Genomic DNA, 22,350 nt, shown 5'->3' with positions numbered 1-22,350 from the left:
ACATAAAAATAAATAAAAAAAAAATGCGCAAGATTGGCTTGGCAGTGGCACTAGCCACTAGGACTGTAGAGTCGTGACTCAATTTGGTTTGTTTATCCAAAAAAAGGTGGAAAAGTAAACGCCCGGCCCGGCCCGGCCCCCGCGGCGGGTACTTGTTTGGCGGGTAGGCCTAACCCGCCCGCCAACAAAGGCAGGCCGGGTTAGGCCCGCCATTTTCTCAAAATGGCTGGCCCAGCCCGGCCCGCAGCCCTAACCCGCCGGGTTAGGTGGGGGGTGGGCCGGGTTAGCCCGATTTTCCTTTTTTTTTTTTTTTTTATTTAACTTTTCAAATAAAATTATAAATATAATTGTTTTTAATTAACTTTTCTAATATCAATAATTCAATTCAATTTTTTTGTTTGTTACATTTCAAATATTAATTCATTTTTGATACATAAATTATAATAAAGAAAAATTAGACTTATGGAGTATGGAAATTGGAATTTGGAAAATTGGAAATATGAATTAAAAATTGCAAAAACTAATAAAAATTAAAATATGAGCAAATTGCAAAAACTAATAAATGAATAATTGAGAGATTAGAGATTAGAGAATATGAGAGAATGAGAGAATTTGAGTTGTGAGAAAAATGTGAGAACTTAGGGCCAATTTATAGGAAAAAATGGGAAAGAGAAATGACGAAAAAGACCCTTTCAACGGCTATATTTCAAGGGTAAAGGGGTAATTTGAAAAATAAAATAAAAATTTTTATTTTTTTTTAATTTTTTTCGGCCAACCCGGCGGGTTGCCGGGTCTCTTGCAAAAGAGACAAAATAGCAACCCGCCGGGTTGCGGGTTGTCATTGTGCAACCCGGCCCGCCCGGGGGTTGTTGTCGGGTTAGGGTCAACCCGGACCGCCATCTTGGCGGTCCGGGCTTAACCCTCATTTTTCCGGGCCGGGTTAGGGTTGACCCGCCTAACCCGGCCCAAATTTTCCACCTCTAATCCAAAATATTCTTTACTCAAAATCTCTCTTTACCCAAAACTCAAATGGTTTGATTGGAGCCCAAAAGCCATGAAGCATTATCAGATCATGTGTCCTACTAATACCATTCAACGGGAGATTGTATTGTCTATTCTAATTCTGGAATTTTTCTAAAAAGAGCCGTAAGTGTTGTAATACCTTTATCCCAATTCAACCACCACCGTTAACAAATTAAGAATCCTGCAAAAGTATTTCTATTTCTATACAAGTATCTTATAAAGAATAAAAAAAAGTGGTCAACACCTAACCTTACAAATTTAATATATATTTTGTTAAGAAGGAGTGAATACTTAACATCATCTAATTTTTTTTACGAGTAACCCAAGGTTTGGCCTAATGAAACTTTTCGACCCAGTATGTTTCAAAATATAACTTTACCAACCTATGTTAAAACCCATCCATCAAGTTTAACTAAAGAAGGACATAATAGTAAATTCAAAAAGAAATCAAGGGGTGATTGCGTCAATTTATCCCCTGTATATTAACTTAAAAAAAAAAAAAAAAAAAAAAAATTGGCCCAAATTTTACTTGATTGTTTTGGAATTCTTTTTGAAGCATTTTGATTGTTGTTTTAGTTGTCTTGGTGCTGTGGGTGTGTTGAGTTGCGTTTGTTGGCTTGATTTGGGTGTTTCCACCTTCCCCAGCCATTGCCACTTCCTCTCCTCTCCGGCACACACCAGATGCTCGATGAAAAGCCTTAACCAGCGAATTGGTCGGAATTGCAACTGGAATCAGAGGCGACAAAGAGAAGAATAAGAGGAAAGGGTATTTTCGTCATTACATTGTTTATACAATGTCAGATAACAGATTTTTCCAAAAGAACATAACAGTGGGTGGGAAAAGTGTCGTTTTGAAACTTGATGGGTGTGAAAAGTATCATTTTAAAACTTGACAGGTGGGAAAGTGTCATTAGGACAAACCTTGGGTGGGAAAGTTTACTATTTTTTTGGCCGTCATAAAGACTTACACTCAAATATATAGAAAACATTAAAACTTATTTTCTGTTCTTGATGAATGATTTTCAAAATTCATAGCAAAATCTCTCTTAAAACCAATCAAAAAATTATATTGTTATCAGCGTTAATCTAATTGCAATTTTGAAATCATGAAGACATCTCGTAATGGAAAAAAAAAAAAATAATTCAGATTTCATTGCATAAGTTATCAATGATTCATTCAACTCTAATTAGAATAAAATATATGCATATTTATATTTATGGAAGTTGCATAGCATCAAATTGTCAAATCCTTATTTACTACAGATTCGTTTACTTTTTCTTTTTTTGTTTTTTTATAAGAAAACAACATCACGTCACGTCACTCTGACCTATACAAGTAAAATTTTATTTGCTATTGTTAATGTTTATTTATAAACAGTAAACGACATGTTCCACCCAAGGTTTTGCAAAATAACAAGTTTCCACCCTGGTTTCACAAATTCTAATTCCCACCCTTAAAGACTAAGGTAACACCCTTAGAGATTTTTAGGTTCTGACATAGATACAAAGGGTGCTATTATCATACTACCCTTGATAAGTAAATTAATAAATAAACCCCAGATTAGTAGAATTAAAAATAATCATATTACTTTCAAATTTATTTTAATAACACTCTCTTCTTCAACTTTCACATCATTCCCATCTCCAACCACATAGACATAGCCACTACCACAGTCACCCAACCACTATCACCATCCAACAAAATTAATAAAATTTTCAGGAAAATCCTATAAATTTCAACTTCATTCACCAACACCTTCTTCAATCCAAAACCACCCAACCATCTAAATTTTATTTTAATCCAAATAGTTTGTGGTGAATGAATGTGGTTGAGGCCTTTCCTCAAGTAGTTTGTGGGCAAAGATGTAGGTAGGTGGCTTGTGGGAGGCAAATGGGAGATGGGAGGTGGCTTGAAATCACACTACACACACAAAACTCCAATCCACAAAAACAAACTCCAAAAACAGTTACCAATTTCACCACACTTCAATCTTCAAGCAAACCCAAATTCAAAATACAACTCCAAACAAACTCAACTCCAACTAGTGAGCAGGGCGGCATTTGTAGATGGAGGTGGTAAGGTGCAGGGATGAGCAACCATTGTCCGATGAACTACAGCCATCCGACCACTACACCAACTGCAACTCTTTCCTTTCTTTCTTCTTTTATTCTTCTTCTCTCCATGGTTGTTTGGCTCTCAGGGTGGCCAAATTTTGGATGCCACGTGAAACCTTGTGGCGACTGGATTTTGCCGCCACAAGGCCCTCATGCGGCAACCAAAATCTAGCCATCGCTAAGGCCAAGAAGCAACCATTTGACCACTGCTTTTGGCCCACGTGAAGGCCAAATTTGGCCACCACAAGGCCTCCACGTGGTGTCGAAGAGGAGATCAAGGTTTGTTTAAGGGTTAAGGAGAGAGAAAGGATTGTGGCTATTGGTTAGACCATCTCCAACCACAAACATGGTGTTAAGTTTCACACCAAATTGGTGTGATTTTTGGTGTATTTCACTATTATATCTCCAACCATTACATCAAATATTACACCAAAAAGAATATTTCTTAGAATATTTTATTTATATTAATAATCAATAATTAATCTATTTTACTAATTATTTTTGTATATATTAATTAAATATTAAAAATGATATTTTTATTAAATAATAATTACTTTGAAAATTATACTAATTTAATAAAATTAAGCATTTATTTAATCAAATAAACATTACATTTAATATAGAAAAACATTACATCTAATATAAAATGATATCAAAAAAAAGACGATAACAACATAAAAGTAAAATTCCATATTGATAGTAATTTAATTTTTTGAATTAGTAATTCTTCCCACAAATGATCAATTAATGCATTTCAAAGAGCATGATGAGTCTTTAGTTCTTTCTAATATTTTGATGATCTTAGAGGATCTGGAACTAATCTACTAGAATACTAAATTGTTATTTTAGTTTATGTTATAATTTCTTTTAATTTAAGTGTTTTTAAATTAGTATTAATTTTTATTTTGAGTTATTATAGTTTAATATTTGCATTGAATAAAGTTTTGTTTTTAATTTTTCATACTTTTTTGAATTATATAATTATTATGAATTTATTATTATAAATATTAATATAAATAATAATCAAATTAACATAAATACAAATAACAAAAAATAAAAAATAAAATATATTTTATAGTATTTGAAAAGTACCGCACCAAATTGGTAAAAGTGAACAGTGTCACACCATCAAATTGGTGTAAGTGAACAGTATCACGCCAAATTTGGCATGACACTGTTCACTTATACTAATTTGGTGTAGTGTTTGGCATTGGGTTGGAGCATATTTTTCACATCATTTTAGTGTTTTGGCGTTGAGTTGGAGATGCCCTAAGGGAGAGAAATGGGAAGTTGTAGTGAGAGTGGGAGAAAGAAACGACAAAAGAGGCAAAGTTGTAGAGAGAGGACGGTTGTGAGAGAAATTTGAGGTGTGGAGGGTTATTTTAAATTTGTTATTTTTATTTTATATCTAATGCAGTACAAATCCTTAGACCGTTATATTAAAAAAATTTATATTAATTTAAAGGTGGGAGTCTGGAATTTATGAATCCATGGGTGTGAATTGTCATTTTGCGAAATCTTGGGTAGGAATTTGAAATTTTTTTAAAACCTTTTACTACCAGCAGTAGCAAACGATCAAACGTTACTGGTTGTTGCATGGGAGGGAATCTTTTGATGTTCGTGCCTCCAATATTTGATGGCATATTTGTAGTTAAAGCCACTTCAAGGGGTGTTTAAGGTATAGGAATAACCATATTGCATATTTAATGGAGAGAGAGGGACTGGCACAAAAGCAAACGTAAACCGAAGCCTTTAATTCATTTGAGAAATAGGAAAGGAAGAGGATCTGTTTGGCCGGAGTTAACATCGAGGAAAATGGCAGCAGAAGAAGGTCAGGTCATCAGTTGCCACACCGTTGATGCATGGAACGACCAGCTCCAGAAGAGCAACGAAACTAAGCAGCTGGTATTCTTCCGTTTCTGTTAAACACTGTTTGGTTTCTAATCTGTCAATCTTTTCTTTTTATTTTTGTGATTTCTTAGTGTTTTGTTGCGATGATAAAAAGCAGTGGATCTCATCTGACTTCATTTAGATTTTCTCGAATGTGATTGCTGCTTGCTAGTGTTGATCTTTTCGGCGCTTGATATCATGAATATTTTTATGATATACTGGAGTATATATGTGATTTCAGTTAGTTTCAAGGAAAATACATTGATATAATACCAGAGAAATAATTATGTTATTGTGGGAGAATTTATTTATTTTTCATAAATTATGTCTCAACTGTTGATGATTATGATGTCATATAAATGATTCCGTGTTCATTAAAATTAGATTTACAGAATAATTTTTTACTTGGAGGCAAATTGTAAAAAGAATATTTAATATCTGAATGTTTAAAATTATGCTATAGGTTTAGGGTTTAGATGTGATGGAAGTAAAGGAAAGTGTTGTGTCTGTTTTCCCTGAAGTGAAGTGGGTGGTTTTGATACAGGTGGTTGTTGATTTCACTGCCTCATGGTGTGGACCATGCCGTTTCATTACACCTTTCCTGGTGGAGCTGGCTAAGAAACTGCCTCAAGTTTTGTTCCTCAAGGTTGATGTGGATGAACTCAAGGTAACATACAAAATCAGATTAGTTGGGGGCAGAAGAAACTTCAATTAATTTTGTAGTTATAACTAATTTGTTTCTTGTTATTCAGTCTGTTGCCACAGATTGGGCTGTTGAGGCAATGCCAACCTTCATGTTCTTGAAAGAAGGAAAGATTGTGGACAAGGTGGTTGGAGCAAAGAAAGAGGAACTGCAGCAAACCATTAACAAGCACTTGGGCTCTGCTTCTGCCTAATTATGAGATAATTTGCATTCTGCCTTTAGCTTCAGAGGATATAGACCTCAACTCAATATATGCTATTAGTGTGGCCCTAATTATGTGATCATTTGCATTCTGTCTCTTAGCTTTGGAGGATATAGACCTCAATATAATGCTATTACTGTGGACTTATATTTAAAATATTTATATATTTAAGCAGACTTGGTTATGTATCTGGTGAATTCTGCCTTCATAATGTACCCTTCTATAAAGATCATCTCATGGTCTTTTCCAAGTGGTATAGTAGTTGTGATTTAAGATACCTATGCTTTTGTGAATAATCCTGAAAACTAGATTGGACAGTAGGTGGCTGAAGATCTAATTGTCAAATTGGTTTGAATTATTTCTAAACTTGAAGAAGCATTGGAAAGACCTTAGAGAACTAACAGTGAGTTAAGGAAGACTTTTACGTCCTAAAGACAGGTAGCTGACGTGCTATACTACCTGCGCCTAGCTACCCTAGATACTCCATCTTGTTATAAGGCATTATAGATCTCCTTCGGACCCTACAGGCAAGGAGCTACATGCCTAAGGTAAACCATTCCAGAAAGAACCGTGCCCCATACCTACTACCAAAGGAAAGAAGAAGACACCCATCTAATACCACAAGTATATGTATGGTTTTAACTTTTAAACGTTTATTACTGTGGTAAGACAAGGTTTCTTTATGCAAGTCGCACAATTATGGTGTTTAAAAGTGTATGGGAAAAGGATTTTAATTGATAAACAAAGGGAATTAATTAATCTTGAAGACAAGGACAACAAGCTTCTTCCCTGGGGCTACACGGTACAGGTTGACACATTTTTCCTTTTAAGAAGTCTTCAAGGATATACGATTCTCCATTAATTTGTGTATCAATAATTTGACGCTATGGGAAATAAAAATGCGGTTTAGCCTCAACTATAAACAGAGGAATTTAATTAATTTGGAAGACCACCATAACAATCTTCTTAGCGAACTGTACTGAGGTGAAGTTAAATTCCGCAGGCTGTAAACACTAGCAAGCTTCACATTATCATTACTTTAGGGAATGCACCTTTCTCTATATTGATCCATTTCAATCCTTTGAAGTCATAGAGATACAACCTTTGAACCTTCAAAAACCAGCCTTCTTTGAAATGCAATTCTTCATCACAGTCACTCACACTGAGAATAAACACCAGCAGAGATTGCAGGACTATCACGAAATCATAGGTTGACCCATCCAATGTCAATTCTAATCTGATTAGATTTTTAAGTTGAGAAATCCAAACTGGTAGAATTTTGATGAATATCCCTCCCAAGTAGAAACGCTGAAGACATAAAGGAGGAGAAGCCACGGATTCTATATCAAGATCTGATCTCTACTTGTGAATGCAAGTACACCCAATTGCTCAAGGTTTTCCATATTCTCAATTACAGCAAATAAATCTTTCACATCACTGTTTTCATGTCTAACGCTCAATTTTCTTAATTGTCTAAGCATCCTAAGTTCGTTAAGTACTTCAGAGTTTATCTGCATATGAATTAGCTTCGCAACTCCGTTAAGTACAACCAGCCCACACAAATGGAAGAGCTTTCCCACTCCCTCAGGAAGAGAATATAAAGTGGCATTTTCAAAATCAAGTAATTCCTTTACTTGCCTTCTTAAACAAGAAGATGGTACAAATTAGACGGATTAATTTAAAAACTTGGATGCATAGTTTCAATCTACCAAATGTTACTGTCAAGACTTAATTTATTACAGAAGAGCAACTTTTATTTGTTAAGATAAGACAAGTTTCTTCACGCAATTTCAAAATTATGCGGTTTAGGAGTCTCTTTAAGCATATTAATAAAAACAAGTGTCTTAAGGGCAATGTTCCGTGGGATTATCTCCCAAATTAGGACTCTTACTATTCTAAAGGCAAGTAAATCAAAGACTTTCCTATTCATTAAACTTCTATCATTATAGACTTAGAGTCTTACTAGGATTCAAATATCTTATGACTACTGTATAAACAGAGGCATGCCCTCTCATGGTGGAAAGGAGGATCGAACATTCAATCTCGACTACTCAAAATCACATACTTGCTCCTAAATTCTTGCTTCCGAGAATTCTACACCTTCGTCATGGTCCTGGCCTCCGACAAGACTTCTGGTAATCATTCTTTTTCTTAACTCTTATTAAATATTCTTTTTTAGCCTTGCTGACTTGAGTGTCGGAATGTCTATGGCAAACACCACTCTAGTGTTTTCCGTAAGCTTCATGCTTGTCTCTTCATGTGTGTAGATCCAGCGGATTGTCAGTGACCTCAATCACGAGATCAGACCCTATTTCTATAATCGTAGATTTTTTTCATTTACAGAGAGTTATTCCAATCATTGCAAAAGGCAAAAGTACCATGAAGATGTTCAAAATTGGACCGGACAATTTAATAACAAAAGATGCAGATGGGAGACATTTGTGAGTGAGGCTTTGTTAAAACGGAACAAAGGACAACAGGGGACCCTTTTTTTTTTTTTTTATAGGCAAAGCTTTCCCCAAAAGGTGTATATATACTTTATTGGAAGAAGTTTCAGTTTAGCATAGAGAGTGGATGTTTGAAATTATCAAATTATTCATCAAATACAGTTCAAATGTGCACTGCTTGCTTAATGTTTAACCAATGATCATATAGCATGAATGGTTACTATCAACAAGAAAAATACTCTTAGAGTCTTAGTCCATAGCATCAGCCCCAGTTCTAAATTCTTATCCACGCATGGTATGTCTATGGCCATTTGACAAGCATGGTTTAATTCAATCAACAAGAAAAATATCTCCTATTGAGCATGAGGCTCTACATACAAAACAAAGATAAATTTCAAGTGAATATAAAATATTTTTGGCAATTCAAAATATAAATAAACAAATGAATCCAATGAGGTACTTAATATTTCTTTATGTCCCTGATATATTACCCAGATCCAAATCCCATGAAGCAAAGGGCACTCTTCAAGAAGGGCAAATTCAAGTTGGTTCATAATCAGCAACGTTTTTGCAATTTAACACTCAGGATTGCACCTGTAACGATATATATACTTGGGTTTATTAGATACTTATCGAAGGGCTAAGTCAAATTGACTTGTTTGGTTTATATCAGGACTTCTTACTCCTGTATAAGCAAGTCCTTTACAAACAATTCAAAAGAGTTGAAAACTATTTTTTTTTTTTTTTTTCTTCTGTTAATGGTGAATTCCATTTAAATGTTTCTAGAAAGACTTTAAAAAAGGTCTTAATCAGATTCTAAAAATTTCTATCCTTATCCTGTTTCATCATTTCTTGTTTATATTATAGTAGTTCCATCACTTTTTACATCAAAATTCATTTTACAAACTTAGTTCAATCCATTTTCTTTTTATTCAAAAACATAGATACAGGTACCGCGCTAACAGCTTCGTTTACCTCTACAGTTCTTGGTATAATTAACTTAAGCAAAGGCCTCGTTTCATTGATTTTTCTAAAGCAAACAACTCTGAATGTTTAAGAATCATGATTATCAAATTGAAGGATCGACCTCCATCATCCTATTTGCACAACACTAATTTATTTTATATAATAGGTTAAAATAATGGCAACATTCATGCAAAATCTGATATATTATCCACATATATAAGCATGTAAGTAACATAAAATAGCTCAAACGTTTTATCTTCTTTTACTCTACATTTGCATAAGATTGACTTTCGTTGTGTGCTGTCAATCACCTAGACAATGAAATTTATGTCAATAGCTATATTATTTGAAGTACAAGTAACGTGATTGTAATAGACAGGAGTTTAGAGTATGCATCCTTATCTGCTTCAAAATCAACTCCTATTTTTGGCACAACTTCACCTATAATGTTTTCCATATAAGACGTAGGAACATTTGTATAAAATGTTTCTCTTCAATCGTTTCAATGACTGGATCTTTTTTGACCTTTTCTATGTTCAACATAACATGACTAGAAGGGGAGAGTGTCATCATTATATGGTTGGAAATAGGTCACCCTGCAGATTGATTGTTTTCCCAATTAAATATGATGCGCGACTGGTCAGTCAAGAGAAAGTCAGGCAGGGGGAATGATAAGCACCAACAATCAAGCAGTTCTCAGGTGAGGCAAGGCATCAACAGCAGTGCTAGATATGTGCTTTTGCAAAGCGTTTCCGATAATGGGTTTGAGTGAACTAGCAAATCATAACAAAAAAAGTGGTCAATTCCAAGGCCAAGAGGTAGCATGCATGATAAATCATTGTTTTAATTTTCTTTACTTTGGCTTTTTAAGAAATATTACCCAAAGTCTCTGATTCAGAGATTTAATTCACTCCTATCCCTTCCGTGGGATAACCTTATAATTTCCCTCTATTTCAACTGCTAGTTCTTAATTAACCATAAGATTCTCGTGACAGTCTCAGTCATTTTGGCTTATGTAAAATTCCTAAAGAAAGAGAAATCAAGAACACATTATATAACATTCAAGCCAATAGAGCAAATCAATTCTTTACCCACAAAAAAGAATTTTGCCAAATCTGGCGACCAATAGACGATCTTGAACAGGCACGCCAAGAAATAGAAGAAACGAAGCCATGTGCTCTTTCATCAAGAAGATATAAAAGTGGGGTTGGGTAAAGTAAATGGAGAAATTGAAAAGACTGCTTTTGCTAACAATGGATTGGATGGAAGTGAAAGTGAATTGAAGGGAACAAAGTAGAAAGAGAGTGCCACTGACCAGTCCAGGGCGGGGAGGAAGGTTGGTAAAAACCCGGGTATAAACCGGTCGAACCGGGTCCAGGAAAGTCCAAAGTTTTGAGGTTTTACATTTGGGGCTCAATCAAATATCAATTGGCCTAGTACTTCACACTCCCAAAAAATGGGCCTGGGCCTGGGCCTGGATAAAAGAGGATACCCTATGTCATGTTGGCCTGCAAAACAAAAGGGTCAAGAAGGGGGTAATAACGGTGGTTATCGGGTGTTCTGTCTGGTGCTCAAGTCAATCTGTAGTTGAATTAACGGTTTACTAAATGTGCATTTACGTTAGAAAAATGAGAAAGAATAGTTCTCCCTGTTAGATGAAAAAAGCAGTAAAAATCTATGATATCAAGATGGTATTATATAAATACATACTAAGTAATTATTTCATTTAATAACTATTAATTTACTGAATGATGAGATAATACAGCGGTATTTTACATTTTCTTACCAAAATATAACTTGCAAGACTACATTCATACTTAAATTGTAATTTAATAACTAGTCATTTCAAATTTTCAATAATTTTTAGAGGAAGTTTATGAGTATCAATATTGGTTAGCTGCTTACCTTCGATTGGTTGATGCGTATATTAGGGAAGAGTTAAAATTCAAGCCCAATTGGTTTGAGAAGCTCTTCCTGAACCTCGGAAGCTAGTTTTAAGAAAATGCATGAAATTGAACAAGGCCCCGGACGGACTTCGCAAGCTCATCAGTACAACAATTCTTTTCTTTAATTTTTTTAGGCATATTCCGGCAGTGGTGGAGCCAAGATTTTTGCCTGGGCGGCCTCTACGGCTTCACCATTGTTTGTCAAACAACTAGTGAAAACTTTAAAAAAACCACCAAACCTTAAGCAAAAGAGTTTACAGTAATCATAATCCACCAAAAATATTCTACACAAATTTAGAGGTCAATCACAACTTTAACACAAGTAAAATACATAAAAACTTACAAATAGGTAGAATAAAATCACTAGAGAAGCAGTCAAACTTCATATTGTATAACTTCAAATCCAGACGTTAATATCAAAACTCAACCGTCCAGAATAAAGATCCACACATCCTATGCGTATTGACCAAAAAATAAAGTTAGAATGGTATAACTGAAGATTTGAATATATGAATATTGATTGTTTAAATATGAAAGCAAGTTAGAATGGTATACCTGAAGATTTTCAATTTAACACGATTTTCCGCTTCGATATATTCTGAAAATGTTCAATGATATCTTCATTTTCAATTGTAGTAAAAACTTCCTTTTCAATGTAAACCACCAAGCAATTGTTCATCTAGTCGTCTCTCATTCGATTACGCAAACTATTTTTCACAAGATTTATTGCAGAGAACACTCTTTCAACTGTTGCAGTAGCCACAGGCAAAACCAATGCTAATTTAATAAGCAAGAAAACTTTGTTGTAAGCAACATCTTTCTTAAACTCAACCATTTTTTTAGTAAGGTCGACAATCCCTTCGACATGAGTGAAATTGGCATTGGTGCTAACATCTTCATAATAGTTTTCAAGTTGATCATCGAGCAACCAAATATCGTGCTGAGGATAATCGGCAGGATAGAACTTTGAAAATTCAAGTAATCTATTTTTTTTTAAATGCAACAAAAGAGTTACTTGGATCAAGAGATGACATACATTGAAGCAACCTCAACCTCATATTTACTTCATCAAAACGATTATTGAGTTCTTCTTGAATGTTATCCAAAACTATATACATCAATTCCACCTTAAAATTATGTTTATTCGTATTGGCGTAATCCCCCGTTTTATCCTCCCAAAGTTATCTTCCATATTCTCCAAGATTGGTATGTTATTATCTTTGCACATATCAGAAGCTTCTTTTAACAATATGTCAAAGCAAGTATCTTCATTTCTCATTTTATGCAATCAAAGCTTCAAAATTTGTACAAATTGTATGGCATTAAAAAGATCCTGATCTTTTCTTTGTAATGCTTGTGACAGTTCATTTGTGATTCCAATACTCTTTTCATTAAGAATAACAAAAAGACGAATTCAAAATTCTCCATGATTCGTAATAAACTCCTTGCTTGACTTTTGTTTTGCCAATCGTCTCCTTCAATCTCAATCACCCTAAGCACATCAACAACAGAAGAAAATAAATTTATGACACTATGAATTGTCCCTATGTGTGAACCCCAACGTGTATCTCCTAGTAGTTTAATATTGCATTCTTAATTCAAACCTCATCTCATAAGAAGATCACCATTAGAAATCAAAGATATCACATTTTCATATTGTTTATCACGTAGAAGATCTCTGCGCTTACAAGATGCCGCTATAGTGTTTGATAACATAGAAAGAGATTGAAAAAATTCACCCAATGTTTTAATGGTTACTTACAACTTTGATAGCGCCAGTTGGAGTTGATAAGAGAAACAATGAATGTAGAAAGCTGATTTATTTTCTCTCAATATCAAAGTCTTCAAACCATTGAACTCACCTCTCATATTGCTTGCTCCATCGTAACCTTGCCCCCGTAAACTTGTCAAACTCAATCTTTTTTTTTTATAAAATTCATCTATTGCAATTTTCAAAGACTTTGCAGAAGTATTCTTAACATGCACAACCCTGATAAAACTTTCAATAACACAACCTATTTTGTCCACATAGCGAAAAACAATAGTCATTTGTTCTTTCACTGCCACATCACAAGATTCATCAACTAGTAAAGAGAATGGTTGTTTATCTCTCACAATTTTGTGCAATAATTTTCTTGGTCGTCAAATGAGCACAAACACTAGTTAATTCCCTTTGGATGTTGGGGGTTGTCATTTGATGGTTTTTCAGAGCATTTTCTAACACAACTTTTTTTATGTTGTCATTATGATTGGATAGAAACTTTAATAGTTCCATAAAATTACCTTGATTTTCAGATTCAACCGACTCGTCATGACCACGAAATGCCAATCCTTGATGTAAAAGAAATCTAATGCAATCAATTGATGCATTCAAGAGAATGCGATAGTCCAATTTGGCATTTTTCGACACGCAAGCAAGATTTACATCGATGTGTTGCCTTTGATTTATCAAATCAACACACTTGGCATGACATTGGTTATGAGTACTATAATGATCTCCAACATGTTTTTTCACTTTCGCTTTATCTTTCCAATTATTAAATTCCCTACTCACAAAAACTTCACCATCTGCTTGGTCACCATAATCAGTTTTGAAAAGACAACAATTTAAACAAAAGATGCAATCTTTTGCCACACTATATTCCATCCAACTTGGACCTTCTTTGTACCACTCTGGTGTAAACCTACGCTTTTTATCTCCGAAAAGAGTGAAAGGAAAGTTATGATCTTTAGGTTGGCAAGGACCTTTCAACAAGTATGCTCTTCGAACTTCCTCATTTTGCTTGTCAGTACAACAAATCTCGTTAATTGGTATCCTCAATCCTAGATCAGTTTCAAGCTCATCTAAATTGAACATCCCGACCGAAGGTTGAGCTTCTTTTACTTGGTATTGTTGTTGCTGATGTGGGGCTTTCTCATTAGGGGCTTTTTCTTCTAATGAGATTTGATTAACCTCAATATCAATACAGTCTCCATCAACAATTTCTGCTAGAATTTTCTTTAATCTCTTGAAATAATTGGATATCATAGCTATCAAATAAAAAAAAGATAATATGATATATGTAAAGAAAGACCGATGAAACTTTAATTAATAAAATTACAAGGACTGACTTATCACGTTTTTAGATGTAACAATTAGATCTAATTAAAATATTATTTTAGCAATTAATTAATCATTTTATTGTGTTAATTTTTTTATATTTAAAATCATTTTAGTGAAATTTAAAAACTTATATAGTTTGCTAATCAATTTTTTGACTTATCTAAATTATTGTCATAGATCAACTAGATTTAATTTAATTACTATTAGAGCATACTTAGTCAAGTAATCACATTATAAAATAATAAAAATACCATTATTAATATATTAATGATTGGTGCAAATCAAGTTGTCCTCTAATTATATAAAAAATTAATTTTATAAATATATTTGTGATATCTAAAATCACAAATTAATAATAACATTTTCAACCAATTACAAAATCAAACAAACTCACAAGATTTATATATTTTTTTCATCAGAATAAAAAACTTCTATAAAAACAAATATGATTTAAACTTAAAATAAACTAAACTAAAATAAGTAATATACATACCTAAAATTAATAAAGCAGAAAATAGTCTTCAAAGTTATAACTTCAATCGAGCCAGTAAGACAAAGAGAAAGAGAGACGCATTCAATAAATAAAATTAGGGATACAAAGCTGTGGTTTTATAGAGATTGGTTGCATATGACATATATATATAATATATTTATACTAATGAAACTAGTGGGAGCCTCTGTATTAACATATTATAACATTTAGATTGATCGTAGGTCATATATATTTGTACCTTTTTTATATAAAAATCATTAATTATAAATATTTTTAATTTTTTTTTCAAAATCAAAGGGTAGGCAGGGGCTGACCCAGGCCCCTTGAGGGTAGGCCCAGGCCTGCCTTCAACTTTAAAAAAAAAAAAAAAATTGAAAAGTTTTTTTAAAATGTAAAAGAAAAGTTAAAAGTTAAAAAATTAAAAAATTAAAAAGTTAGGTTTTATCTTTTTTATATTGAAGTTTTTTTTCCCCAATTCCCAACTTCCTTTTTACATGTGGATCTGGAGTAATTGTAATCCATTTTTTTGTAAACTATTGTGTATTTTATTTTTGTTAGAGTTGTGATTGAGCTCTAAATTTGTGTAAAATATTTTTGGTGGATTTATGGTTATTGTAAATGATAATTCTATTTTTCCCTATGATTTTGCATTGAATTTCGATAGGATTTAGGATACTTCTCATGCAATTTGGGTCATAATTGCTACCTAATTTTATTAATTTGTCTTTACAGGCTTAAACGATGATTTTGAGCATAAATGACAGTTTTGAGCATAAATTGCATAACTTGAGCTTGGAAACTCAGAATGACCTGATTTTAGAAGCTTTGGAAAGCTAAGAAGTAGAGCTACAACTTTAATGTTTTGGGTTTTTCCTAATTTTGACTGGAAAAGGGTGAAAACTTGGCTTGAATTCGTAAACAATATATTGGAAACTGAAGAAAAACGTCTGTGGATGTGCTTCAGTATTTCTGCCATAACTTGATCTCTAGACCTCGGATTATGCTGATTCTTGAACGAGTAGAAATATAATTTAAAGGGCTACAATTCATATGTTTAACACTTTTCTGGATTCAGACTCTTTCATGCTCAAATTTGGCCCGAAAGATTCTCGCCATGGTAAAGAAAAAGCTTCGCTGTGGTGAAACTGCGTTAGATGTGAAAAATAAAACGACGCGTTTTGGCTTGCTAGAGCTTGGTCCTTAAGTGAAAGAGATATAAATTAGCACAAAAATGAAAGAAAAAAGGTTTTGGTTCGTCATTTGGAAGGCAGCTTTTGGGAGGAGAAGATTATTGAAAATTTGGGCTTCAAATTAGAGAAGATTTCTCCATCTTTTGCTTATTTTTCAATGATGAATCTTGATTCAGTCTGTTTTTGTTATTTTGTTTTGTTTTTTAGTATGAACTGAGTTGTTTAGCTAGGGTTTAATGTAACCTTGATACAATGATTCAAATTTATATGAATTGATTTATTTTGAGTTTTAATTTCATGATTGAGTGTTTATCTTGCTTAATGACTTTTGGATGCTTGATCACCATTCAAATGTGTGTTGTTCACACTGAGACTGAGAAGTGATTTGTGATTGTACCTCTTGGGATAAATATCGTAGATTAAGCAAACGTTAGAGATAAGTTTAGCGATTTATGAAATCTAGATAGAATTCCATAAAGCTTAAAAGACTTTGAACTATTAATCTTCATTTTGTTGGGTGCAGAAGCTTAATAGGGATAAGTCGAAAAATATAGTCTGAGAAGGTATGTTTTACAACTTAGGAAATTCGATTTTCAATCAAGGAATTAGAAATTGGGTAATAGATTATATGATTATATGATTTGGGTTAGCGTATCTAGGTGAAATCAACACCCTAGCATTTTGTTTAGCGTTTTGTTTAATTAGTTAAGTTGTTGGGTTTTGCTTTAATTTCACATTAAAGAGGTTTTTCCACGTAACGATTTTCTTGTGTTTCCTTGTGAATTGGATGTTATTTTCTTATGTTTTTATTAGTTGATTGGCAAACAGTGGCAGAGCGAGGGGGCCCCCCTTGGACAAAAATCCTAGGTCCGCCACTGAGGGTAGGCCTAGGCCTACTCTCAAGCATGCTGGATCCGCTTCTGTTCCGAGTCTCTTCAATCGCCTTTATTGCGCTCTCAATTCTGACAACTTTAATTATTACAAGAATAATGTTATTTGCACTAACACAAACCCATACTAATTCAGTACTAATTGATGTAATAGATCTCTCTTATTATCACGACAATTTCCTCTAAAAATTAAAGAAAAAAACAAAATTCAAAATTTTAATTGTCTCAATTAATTCTTAGATTAGTATGATTTGATCAGTGCAGACATCATTACGCTTATTACAAAGCAAGGTGCTAAAAGTCCAAAGCAATTATGATTTTTGAACACTGGTACACTACGATGAAATATTATCTTATTTTTCAATAAAGTCCATTGAGACTTTAATTATCCAATAAAATATTATCTTACTTTGGTTCTTATTAACTTTATATTGTTTTATTCATAAAATATGTCAAGAAGGTATGAAATTAATTTTCTAAATGGGATAGTGTGGAATCTGGAGATCCTTCTTTCTCTCCCCCACTTTCCCACCATCGGCCCCACCCCGAACCTGACTTCCTCTCCCATCCCCACATTGTTGTGGCCTCACTTGAGACCATGATGCTGGCCTTGCGATGCCATTGTTGCGACCTCAGTTGAGGCCATAATGGTGTTCTTGCAGGGCTGCATCGCTAGTGGCCTTGCGAGGCCATTGTTGCGGCCCCACTTAAGTCCATAGCGCTAGCCCAGCAAGTCCGCCATTGTGACGTTGTTTGAACTATTTTTATCTTCCAAATTTTCTTTTCAATTTTTTTGTTTGAGTGGTTTTTTTATTTTTTATTTTGATTTATGTTTTTTGATTGTTGTGATGGTGAATTGTTTGCAAACGATGGTGAATGGATTTTACAGTTTTTTATTTTTTTTCTTTTTTTATGGTGGGATGAGTTGGTGTGTCAAGAGTCACGACACGTCCGAGCCCTCCCTATCCCACTAGGTTCCATCCTATAGCCTAGCACTTCCTCATGGAGTTCCTCCTTCATTTTCACCAAATCTTGAGTCCGTTTGGTTTATTATTCTGATACTTTTTAGAATAATATTTTGAAAAAAATAAAATTGGGTTATGTTTACAAGAAATGTAATTATTAATATTTTGTGAGATAAATAAAGTAGAATATGATTTTGAGGATATTGAAACAAATGTATTTTTGAGTTTTAATTTTATTAGGAAAACCAGAATAATATTTGAAAGAGTGTACCAAATGAAGCCCGAAGGCATCTCCTTTTCTTCTTCACTTGGCCGGCGCCTATTTCTCTCTCTCTCTCTCTCTATTCCATTTTTCTTTCTTCACTCTTTTCTTCTTCTTTCTTTCTTTTTCCCCGTTTTCTTATTCTCCTTCTCGATCTTTTAATTTATTATTCACAAAAAATATCTTGACAAATTTCACTTTAATCCTCACTTATTTCGGCTATTACTACTCCCTCTAAAGTTTTTAATTCTTGCACTTTACTCTCACAAAACTCACAAAATAAAATTCAGTAAAATCCCATAAAAAAATACGGGGAATTAGTTGGTGGGGATGGGATTTGCGCACTATGGAGTATGGAGAGGAGTTGGAAAGGTGGGTTACGGTAGGAGACAATGGGGAAGGGGGAAGGGGGAAGGAAGAAAGAGGAAAGAGGAACGGGGAAAGAATATTATTTTAAGAATTAATTTTTTTTAAAATCATTTTTTTTACTAGGATAATTATTGTAGGCCAATATGGAAATTTAACTTCCTTGTCTGTGTTATAAATATTTTTAGTAACAAACAACAGATGGCGCTTGACAGTAGGGGTGAGCGGTTCCGGGTACCCTGCACTTTTCCGGGGAACCGGAACCGGAACTGTACAGTACAGGTTCCCAAAAAAAGGAACCGGAACCGGAACCGCACAGTACAGGTTCTTCAATTCAAGGAACCGGAACCTAAAATGCAGGTTCCGGTTCCTTTTCAGGGTACCCTATAAAAAATCAATTACCCCCCTATTAGTTTAAAAAATAACAAAAATATCTTATAAGTTTACAAATACACCCCTAACAAATTTTCGTTATTCATTCATTTGTGTCCAATGTAACTCATAACCTGTAATCTCTAAGCAANTTTTTAAATGTTTTTCCCCCCACCAGGACCTTCCGGAGATCGTGCCGAGCAGTGAGCCTCCGCTCAGGGTTGTGCCACGCGTTGACATCTTTTATGTGGGTTTTATATTTATGTCGCATTGTAAATTTGGACTTTCGTTTCAAGAACTCATGTTTTCCATCATATATTTCCTTTTGTTTCATATTTCGGAATGTGTAGTATAAGTGGAAAACCTGATACCAAAAGTTTCCCTAACTCTTTTCTTTTGTAAAACGAAAGATGATGCATGTTTTTCTTTTTGAGATGTCGGAGATGGAAATACTATGATGTTATTCAGGAAAAGTATGTCTTTAAACAGGTTTTGCAGTTTTTCTACATGGCACGTCTCGGGTAACTGAGTCTTGTGGGAGCGCCGGGATCCTACGGGATGAGGAAATTCGGGACGGGTTGTGTCAATTTCCACACATAAACGTGATGTAGCCTCTTATTGTGCAAAGCCTTGGAATCAGATTTACTCTCTCAAAGCTCTAACATGGGATGAGGCACGGAAACTTTTCTGTCATAAGGCCTTCCGAGGAAATGAATGCCCTGAACACTTGGTTAGCTGTTCTCAGCGTATCTTAACAAGGTGTGACGGATTCCCATCAATAATAATTGCTGCAGCTAGCCTTTTGGCCAATAAGCCGCAAACTACATCAGAATTTGAGAAATTGCCTGATAGCTTAGGTCATGAGCTAGGAAGCAGTGACCATTTATCAGTCCTGCGAAAGATATTACTACAAAGTTACTTCAACCTTTCCTATAATCTCAGACGCTGCTTCTTGTACTTTTGCAATTTCCCAGAGGATCGTTCGGTGACACGTGGAAGACTGGCTCGGTTGTGGATAGCTGAACAGTTTGTTAAGGAGGTATAAAGTAAGACAGCGGAGGATATGGCCAATGAGTACCTCAATGAACTCATTCAAATGAATCTGGTGCATGTAAGTCATAGCGATCTTCAAGGGCGAGTTAGAAGTTGTCGGGTTCAAGCTCTTGTGCGAGAGTTCATCATTTCCAGGTCCGAGGAAAATAACTTCAGTCTAGTTCTCACAGAAGGAGACAGGATTGTAGCACCTCTGCCTCCTAGACGCTTATCTATCACCAATTTTAGCAACAATCCAATACCCGCAACGACGGACTTATCTCGTGTTCGCACCCTCATCTCATTTGGGAGAGAGAGTTTTAATCAATTAATGTCTGGAAAGCCACTTGACAGCTTCAGGTTTTTAACAGTTTTAGATCTGGAAGATGCAGCTTTGGAATGTTTTCCACATGAGGTAGATGCTCTCACACTCCTGAGTTACCTAAGTTTGAGAAATACAAGGATCGAAACAGTTCCAAGATCTATTGAGAAGCTCCTAAACCTTGTGACTTTGGACCTTAGACAAACATGTGTCAAGGAGTTGCCCAGGAAGATCCGTAAACTTCGCAAGTTGATCTACCTCTTTGTTGACTCGATCAATGTGAATCAGGCTCGTGTGGGAGCAGAGATGCCTCCAGGAATTGGAAGGTTAGAATCTATAGAGAAGCTGTCACTTGTCAAGGCAAGCAAGAAGATTATTAGAGAGTTGGGAAACTTGGTTCAGCTGAGGAAACTGGGGATCACAGAGCTTGAAAGTGATCATGGAAGGGATTTGTGTGCATCAAGTGAAAACATGCTGTATCTTTCCTCTTTATATGTGTCTTCAACAAATGGAGAGGAGTTTCTTTCTCTAAATAATGTTAGTAGACCTCCTCGTTTTCTTTGTAGTTTATATCTGGGAGGTCGTTTACAGTACATTCCTGAATGGATTAGCTCCCTACACAGTCTCGCTAAGATATGTCTTAAAGGGTCAAAATTGATGAACTGCCCTCTTTAGGCCATTCAAGCTTTGCCTTCGTTACTGGAGCTTCGATTGGTTGATGCGTTTAGTGGAGAAGAGTTGAAATTCAAGCCCAATTGGTTTCAGAAGCTAGTGATATTAGAGATCGAACAATTCAATGAATTGTGCCAGGTTGTCGTGGAGGAAGAAGCTCTTCCTGAACTTCAGAAGCTAGTTTTAAGAAAATGCATGAAATTGAACAAGGCCCCGGAAGGACTTCACAAGCTCATCAAATTGAAAGAAATTCTTTTGCGTGATATGCCTGAGCATAAGAATCTCATTGCAGAGATTCATGAAACCATTGATAGTGAAAAACGATCTTCGGAGGCTCGTCACATCAAAGTCAGTGCTGATTAATTATCTTCCATGCATAGGCAGTAACCTGCTGCCATTGCAAAATCTTTAATATATCTTTGGTAATGTTTCAATTTAAATGCCTATAATTTCTCATATTTTCCTTTGCATCACATGTTGTGTTTAGAAGAAAGTATATGATATCATGATGGTATTAGTGAGTATCAATGTCAATATATAGATACATACTAAGTAATTATTTCATTTAATAACTATCAATTTACAGAATGAAGATATTATAGTGATATTTTATATATATATATATTTTTTTTCCAAAATATAACATGCAAGACTACATTCATGTTTAAATTGTAATTTAATATCTAGTTATTTCGAATTTTCACTAATTTCTAGAGGAAGATTATGAGTAATAATATTGTATTTCATTTCTTGAAATTTCTAGAGGAAGATTATGAGTAATAATATTGTTTTTCATTTCTTGAAATTTCTAGAGGAAGATTATGAGTCATTTCAAATCCTATTAACTTTTTCATTTCTTGAAATTCAACTGATGGCTGTTTTTCTTGTATGTATTTCCATGAACAGATGATGTATCTACCCTCGTGAGAATCCACCGTTGAGTCGTCTTCCAAATTCAGCAATCGTATGTTATGACTAGTAATTGCTTGGTGCAGTATGCATTATCTTCTTTAATATCGATAGCCATCAATTTATCAATGTGTTCTTGTTATATGGTAATAATGCGATCTGGGATCAGGGCATGCATGGAGTTTTCATTTAATTTCCCTTGTAATATGTACTGAGTTTTTGTTGCTGATGTTACGTTGTGTTTGTTAATTTATATCTAATATGTTGTTGAAGAGAAACTGAACGTACTCTTTACATTCTCTTGGGATTTCTATTGAAGTTTTATGATGTATTATTTTATCTTTTAACAATTTCATGAGATTGATTGGAATGCATAGGGATAGAGCGTATTAATTAAACTTAATTTCACCTACGACAATTGATACTGGAAGAATTTCATATTATTATGAAGAGTAATTCACCAAAAGAGCTCTGCAATGATA

The 22,350-nt window shown here is 34.4% G+C and overlaps 4 protein-coding genes across 4 annotated transcripts; 3 read left to right on the top strand and 1 right to left on the bottom strand.

The window, feature by feature from the left end:
• Nucleotides 1-4,856: 4,856 nt before the first annotated feature.
• Nucleotides 4,857-6,121, top strand: LOC116142377 (thioredoxin H1-like). Its single transcript, XM_031427799.1, has 3 exons — nt 4,857-5,043; nt 5,573-5,695; nt 5,781-6,121. The coding sequence occupies exons 1-3, from the start codon at nt 4,954-4,956 to the stop codon at nt 5,922-5,924; spliced, it is 357 nt and encodes a 118-aa protein (XP_031283659.1). The 5' UTR covers nt 4,857-4,953; the 3' UTR covers nt 5,925-6,121.
• Nucleotides 6,122-11,971: 5,850 nt separating this feature from the next.
• On the bottom strand, nt 11,972-14,149 carry LOC116142368. The gene is made up of 4 exons (XM_031427792.1): nt 13,576-14,149; nt 13,155-13,352; nt 12,329-12,400; nt 11,972-12,186 (listed from the first exon to the last, which is right to left on the bottom strand). The coding sequence occupies exons 1-4, from the start codon at nt 14,147-14,149 to the stop codon at nt 11,972-11,974; spliced, it is 1,059 nt and encodes a 352-aa protein (XP_031283652.1).
• A 4,392-nt stretch (nt 14,150-18,541) lies between these two features.
• Nucleotides 18,542-19,978, top strand: LOC116142367 (disease resistance protein RPM1-like). The gene is made up of 2 exons (XM_031427791.1): nt 18,542-18,577; nt 19,574-19,978. The coding sequence occupies exons 1-2, from the start codon at nt 18,542-18,544 to the stop codon at nt 19,976-19,978; spliced, it is 441 nt and encodes a 146-aa protein (XP_031283651.1).
• An 18-nt stretch (nt 19,979-19,996) lies between these two features.
• On the top strand, nt 19,997-21,322 carry LOC116142366 (disease resistance protein Pik-2-like). Its single transcript, XM_031427790.1, has 2 exons — nt 19,997-20,824; nt 20,963-21,322. Exons 1-2 carry the CDS (start codon nt 19,997-19,999, stop codon nt 21,320-21,322), a joined length of 1,188 nt encoding a protein of 395 aa, XP_031283650.1.
• Nucleotides 21,323-22,350: the final 1,028 nt, after the last annotated feature.

The sequence above is a fragment of the Pistacia vera genome, unplaced genomic scaffold, assembly GCF_008641045.1.
Source record: "Pistacia vera cultivar Batoury unplaced genomic scaffold, PisVer_v2 Contig407, whole genome shotgun sequence".
In the NCBI taxonomy this organism is placed as follows: domain Eukaryota; kingdom Viridiplantae; phylum Streptophyta; class Magnoliopsida; order Sapindales; family Anacardiaceae; genus Pistacia; species Pistacia vera.
This window is presented reverse-complemented; position numbering and strand designations above follow the sequence as displayed.

Coding starts and splice junctions, on each gene's coding strand:
- LOC116142367 (XM_031427791.1), top strand. CDS start 18,542: ATGGAGTATGGAGAGGAGTTGGAAAGGTGGGTTACG. Junction 18,578..19,573: donor AGTTGGAAAGGTGGGTTACG/GTAGGAGACAAT, acceptor CCTTGGAATCAG/ATTTACTCTCTCAAAGCTCT.
- LOC116142377 (XM_031427799.1), top strand. CDS start 4,954: ATGGCAGCAGAAGAAGGTCAGGTCATCAGTTGCCACACCGTTGATGCA. Junction 5,044..5,572: donor GCAACGAAACTAAGCAGCTG/GTATTCTTCCGT, acceptor GTTTTGATACAG/GTGGTTGTTGATTTCACTGC. Junction 5,696..5,780: donor TTGATGTGGATGAACTCAAG/GTAACATACAAA, acceptor CTTGTTATTCAG/TCTGTTGCCACAGATTGGGC.
- LOC116142368 (XM_031427792.1), bottom strand. CDS start 14,149: ATGTTCAATTTAGATGAGCTTGAAACTGATCTAGGATTGAGGATACCA. Junction 13,353..13,575: donor GGTTGAATCTGAAAATCAAG/GTAATTTTATGG, acceptor GTGATGTGGCAG/TGAAAGAACAAATGACTATT. Junction 12,187..12,328: donor GAGGTTGAGGTTGCTTCAAT/GTATGTCATCTC, acceptor ACTATTATGAAG/ATGTTAGCACCAATGCCAAT.
- LOC116142366 (XM_031427790.1), top strand. CDS start 19,997: ATGGCCAATGAGTACCTCAATGAACTCATTCAAATGAATCTGGTGCAT. Junction 20,825..20,962: donor AGTTTCTTTCTCTAAATAAT/GTTAGTAGACCT, acceptor TGCCCTCTTTAG/GCCATTCAAGCTTTGCCTTC.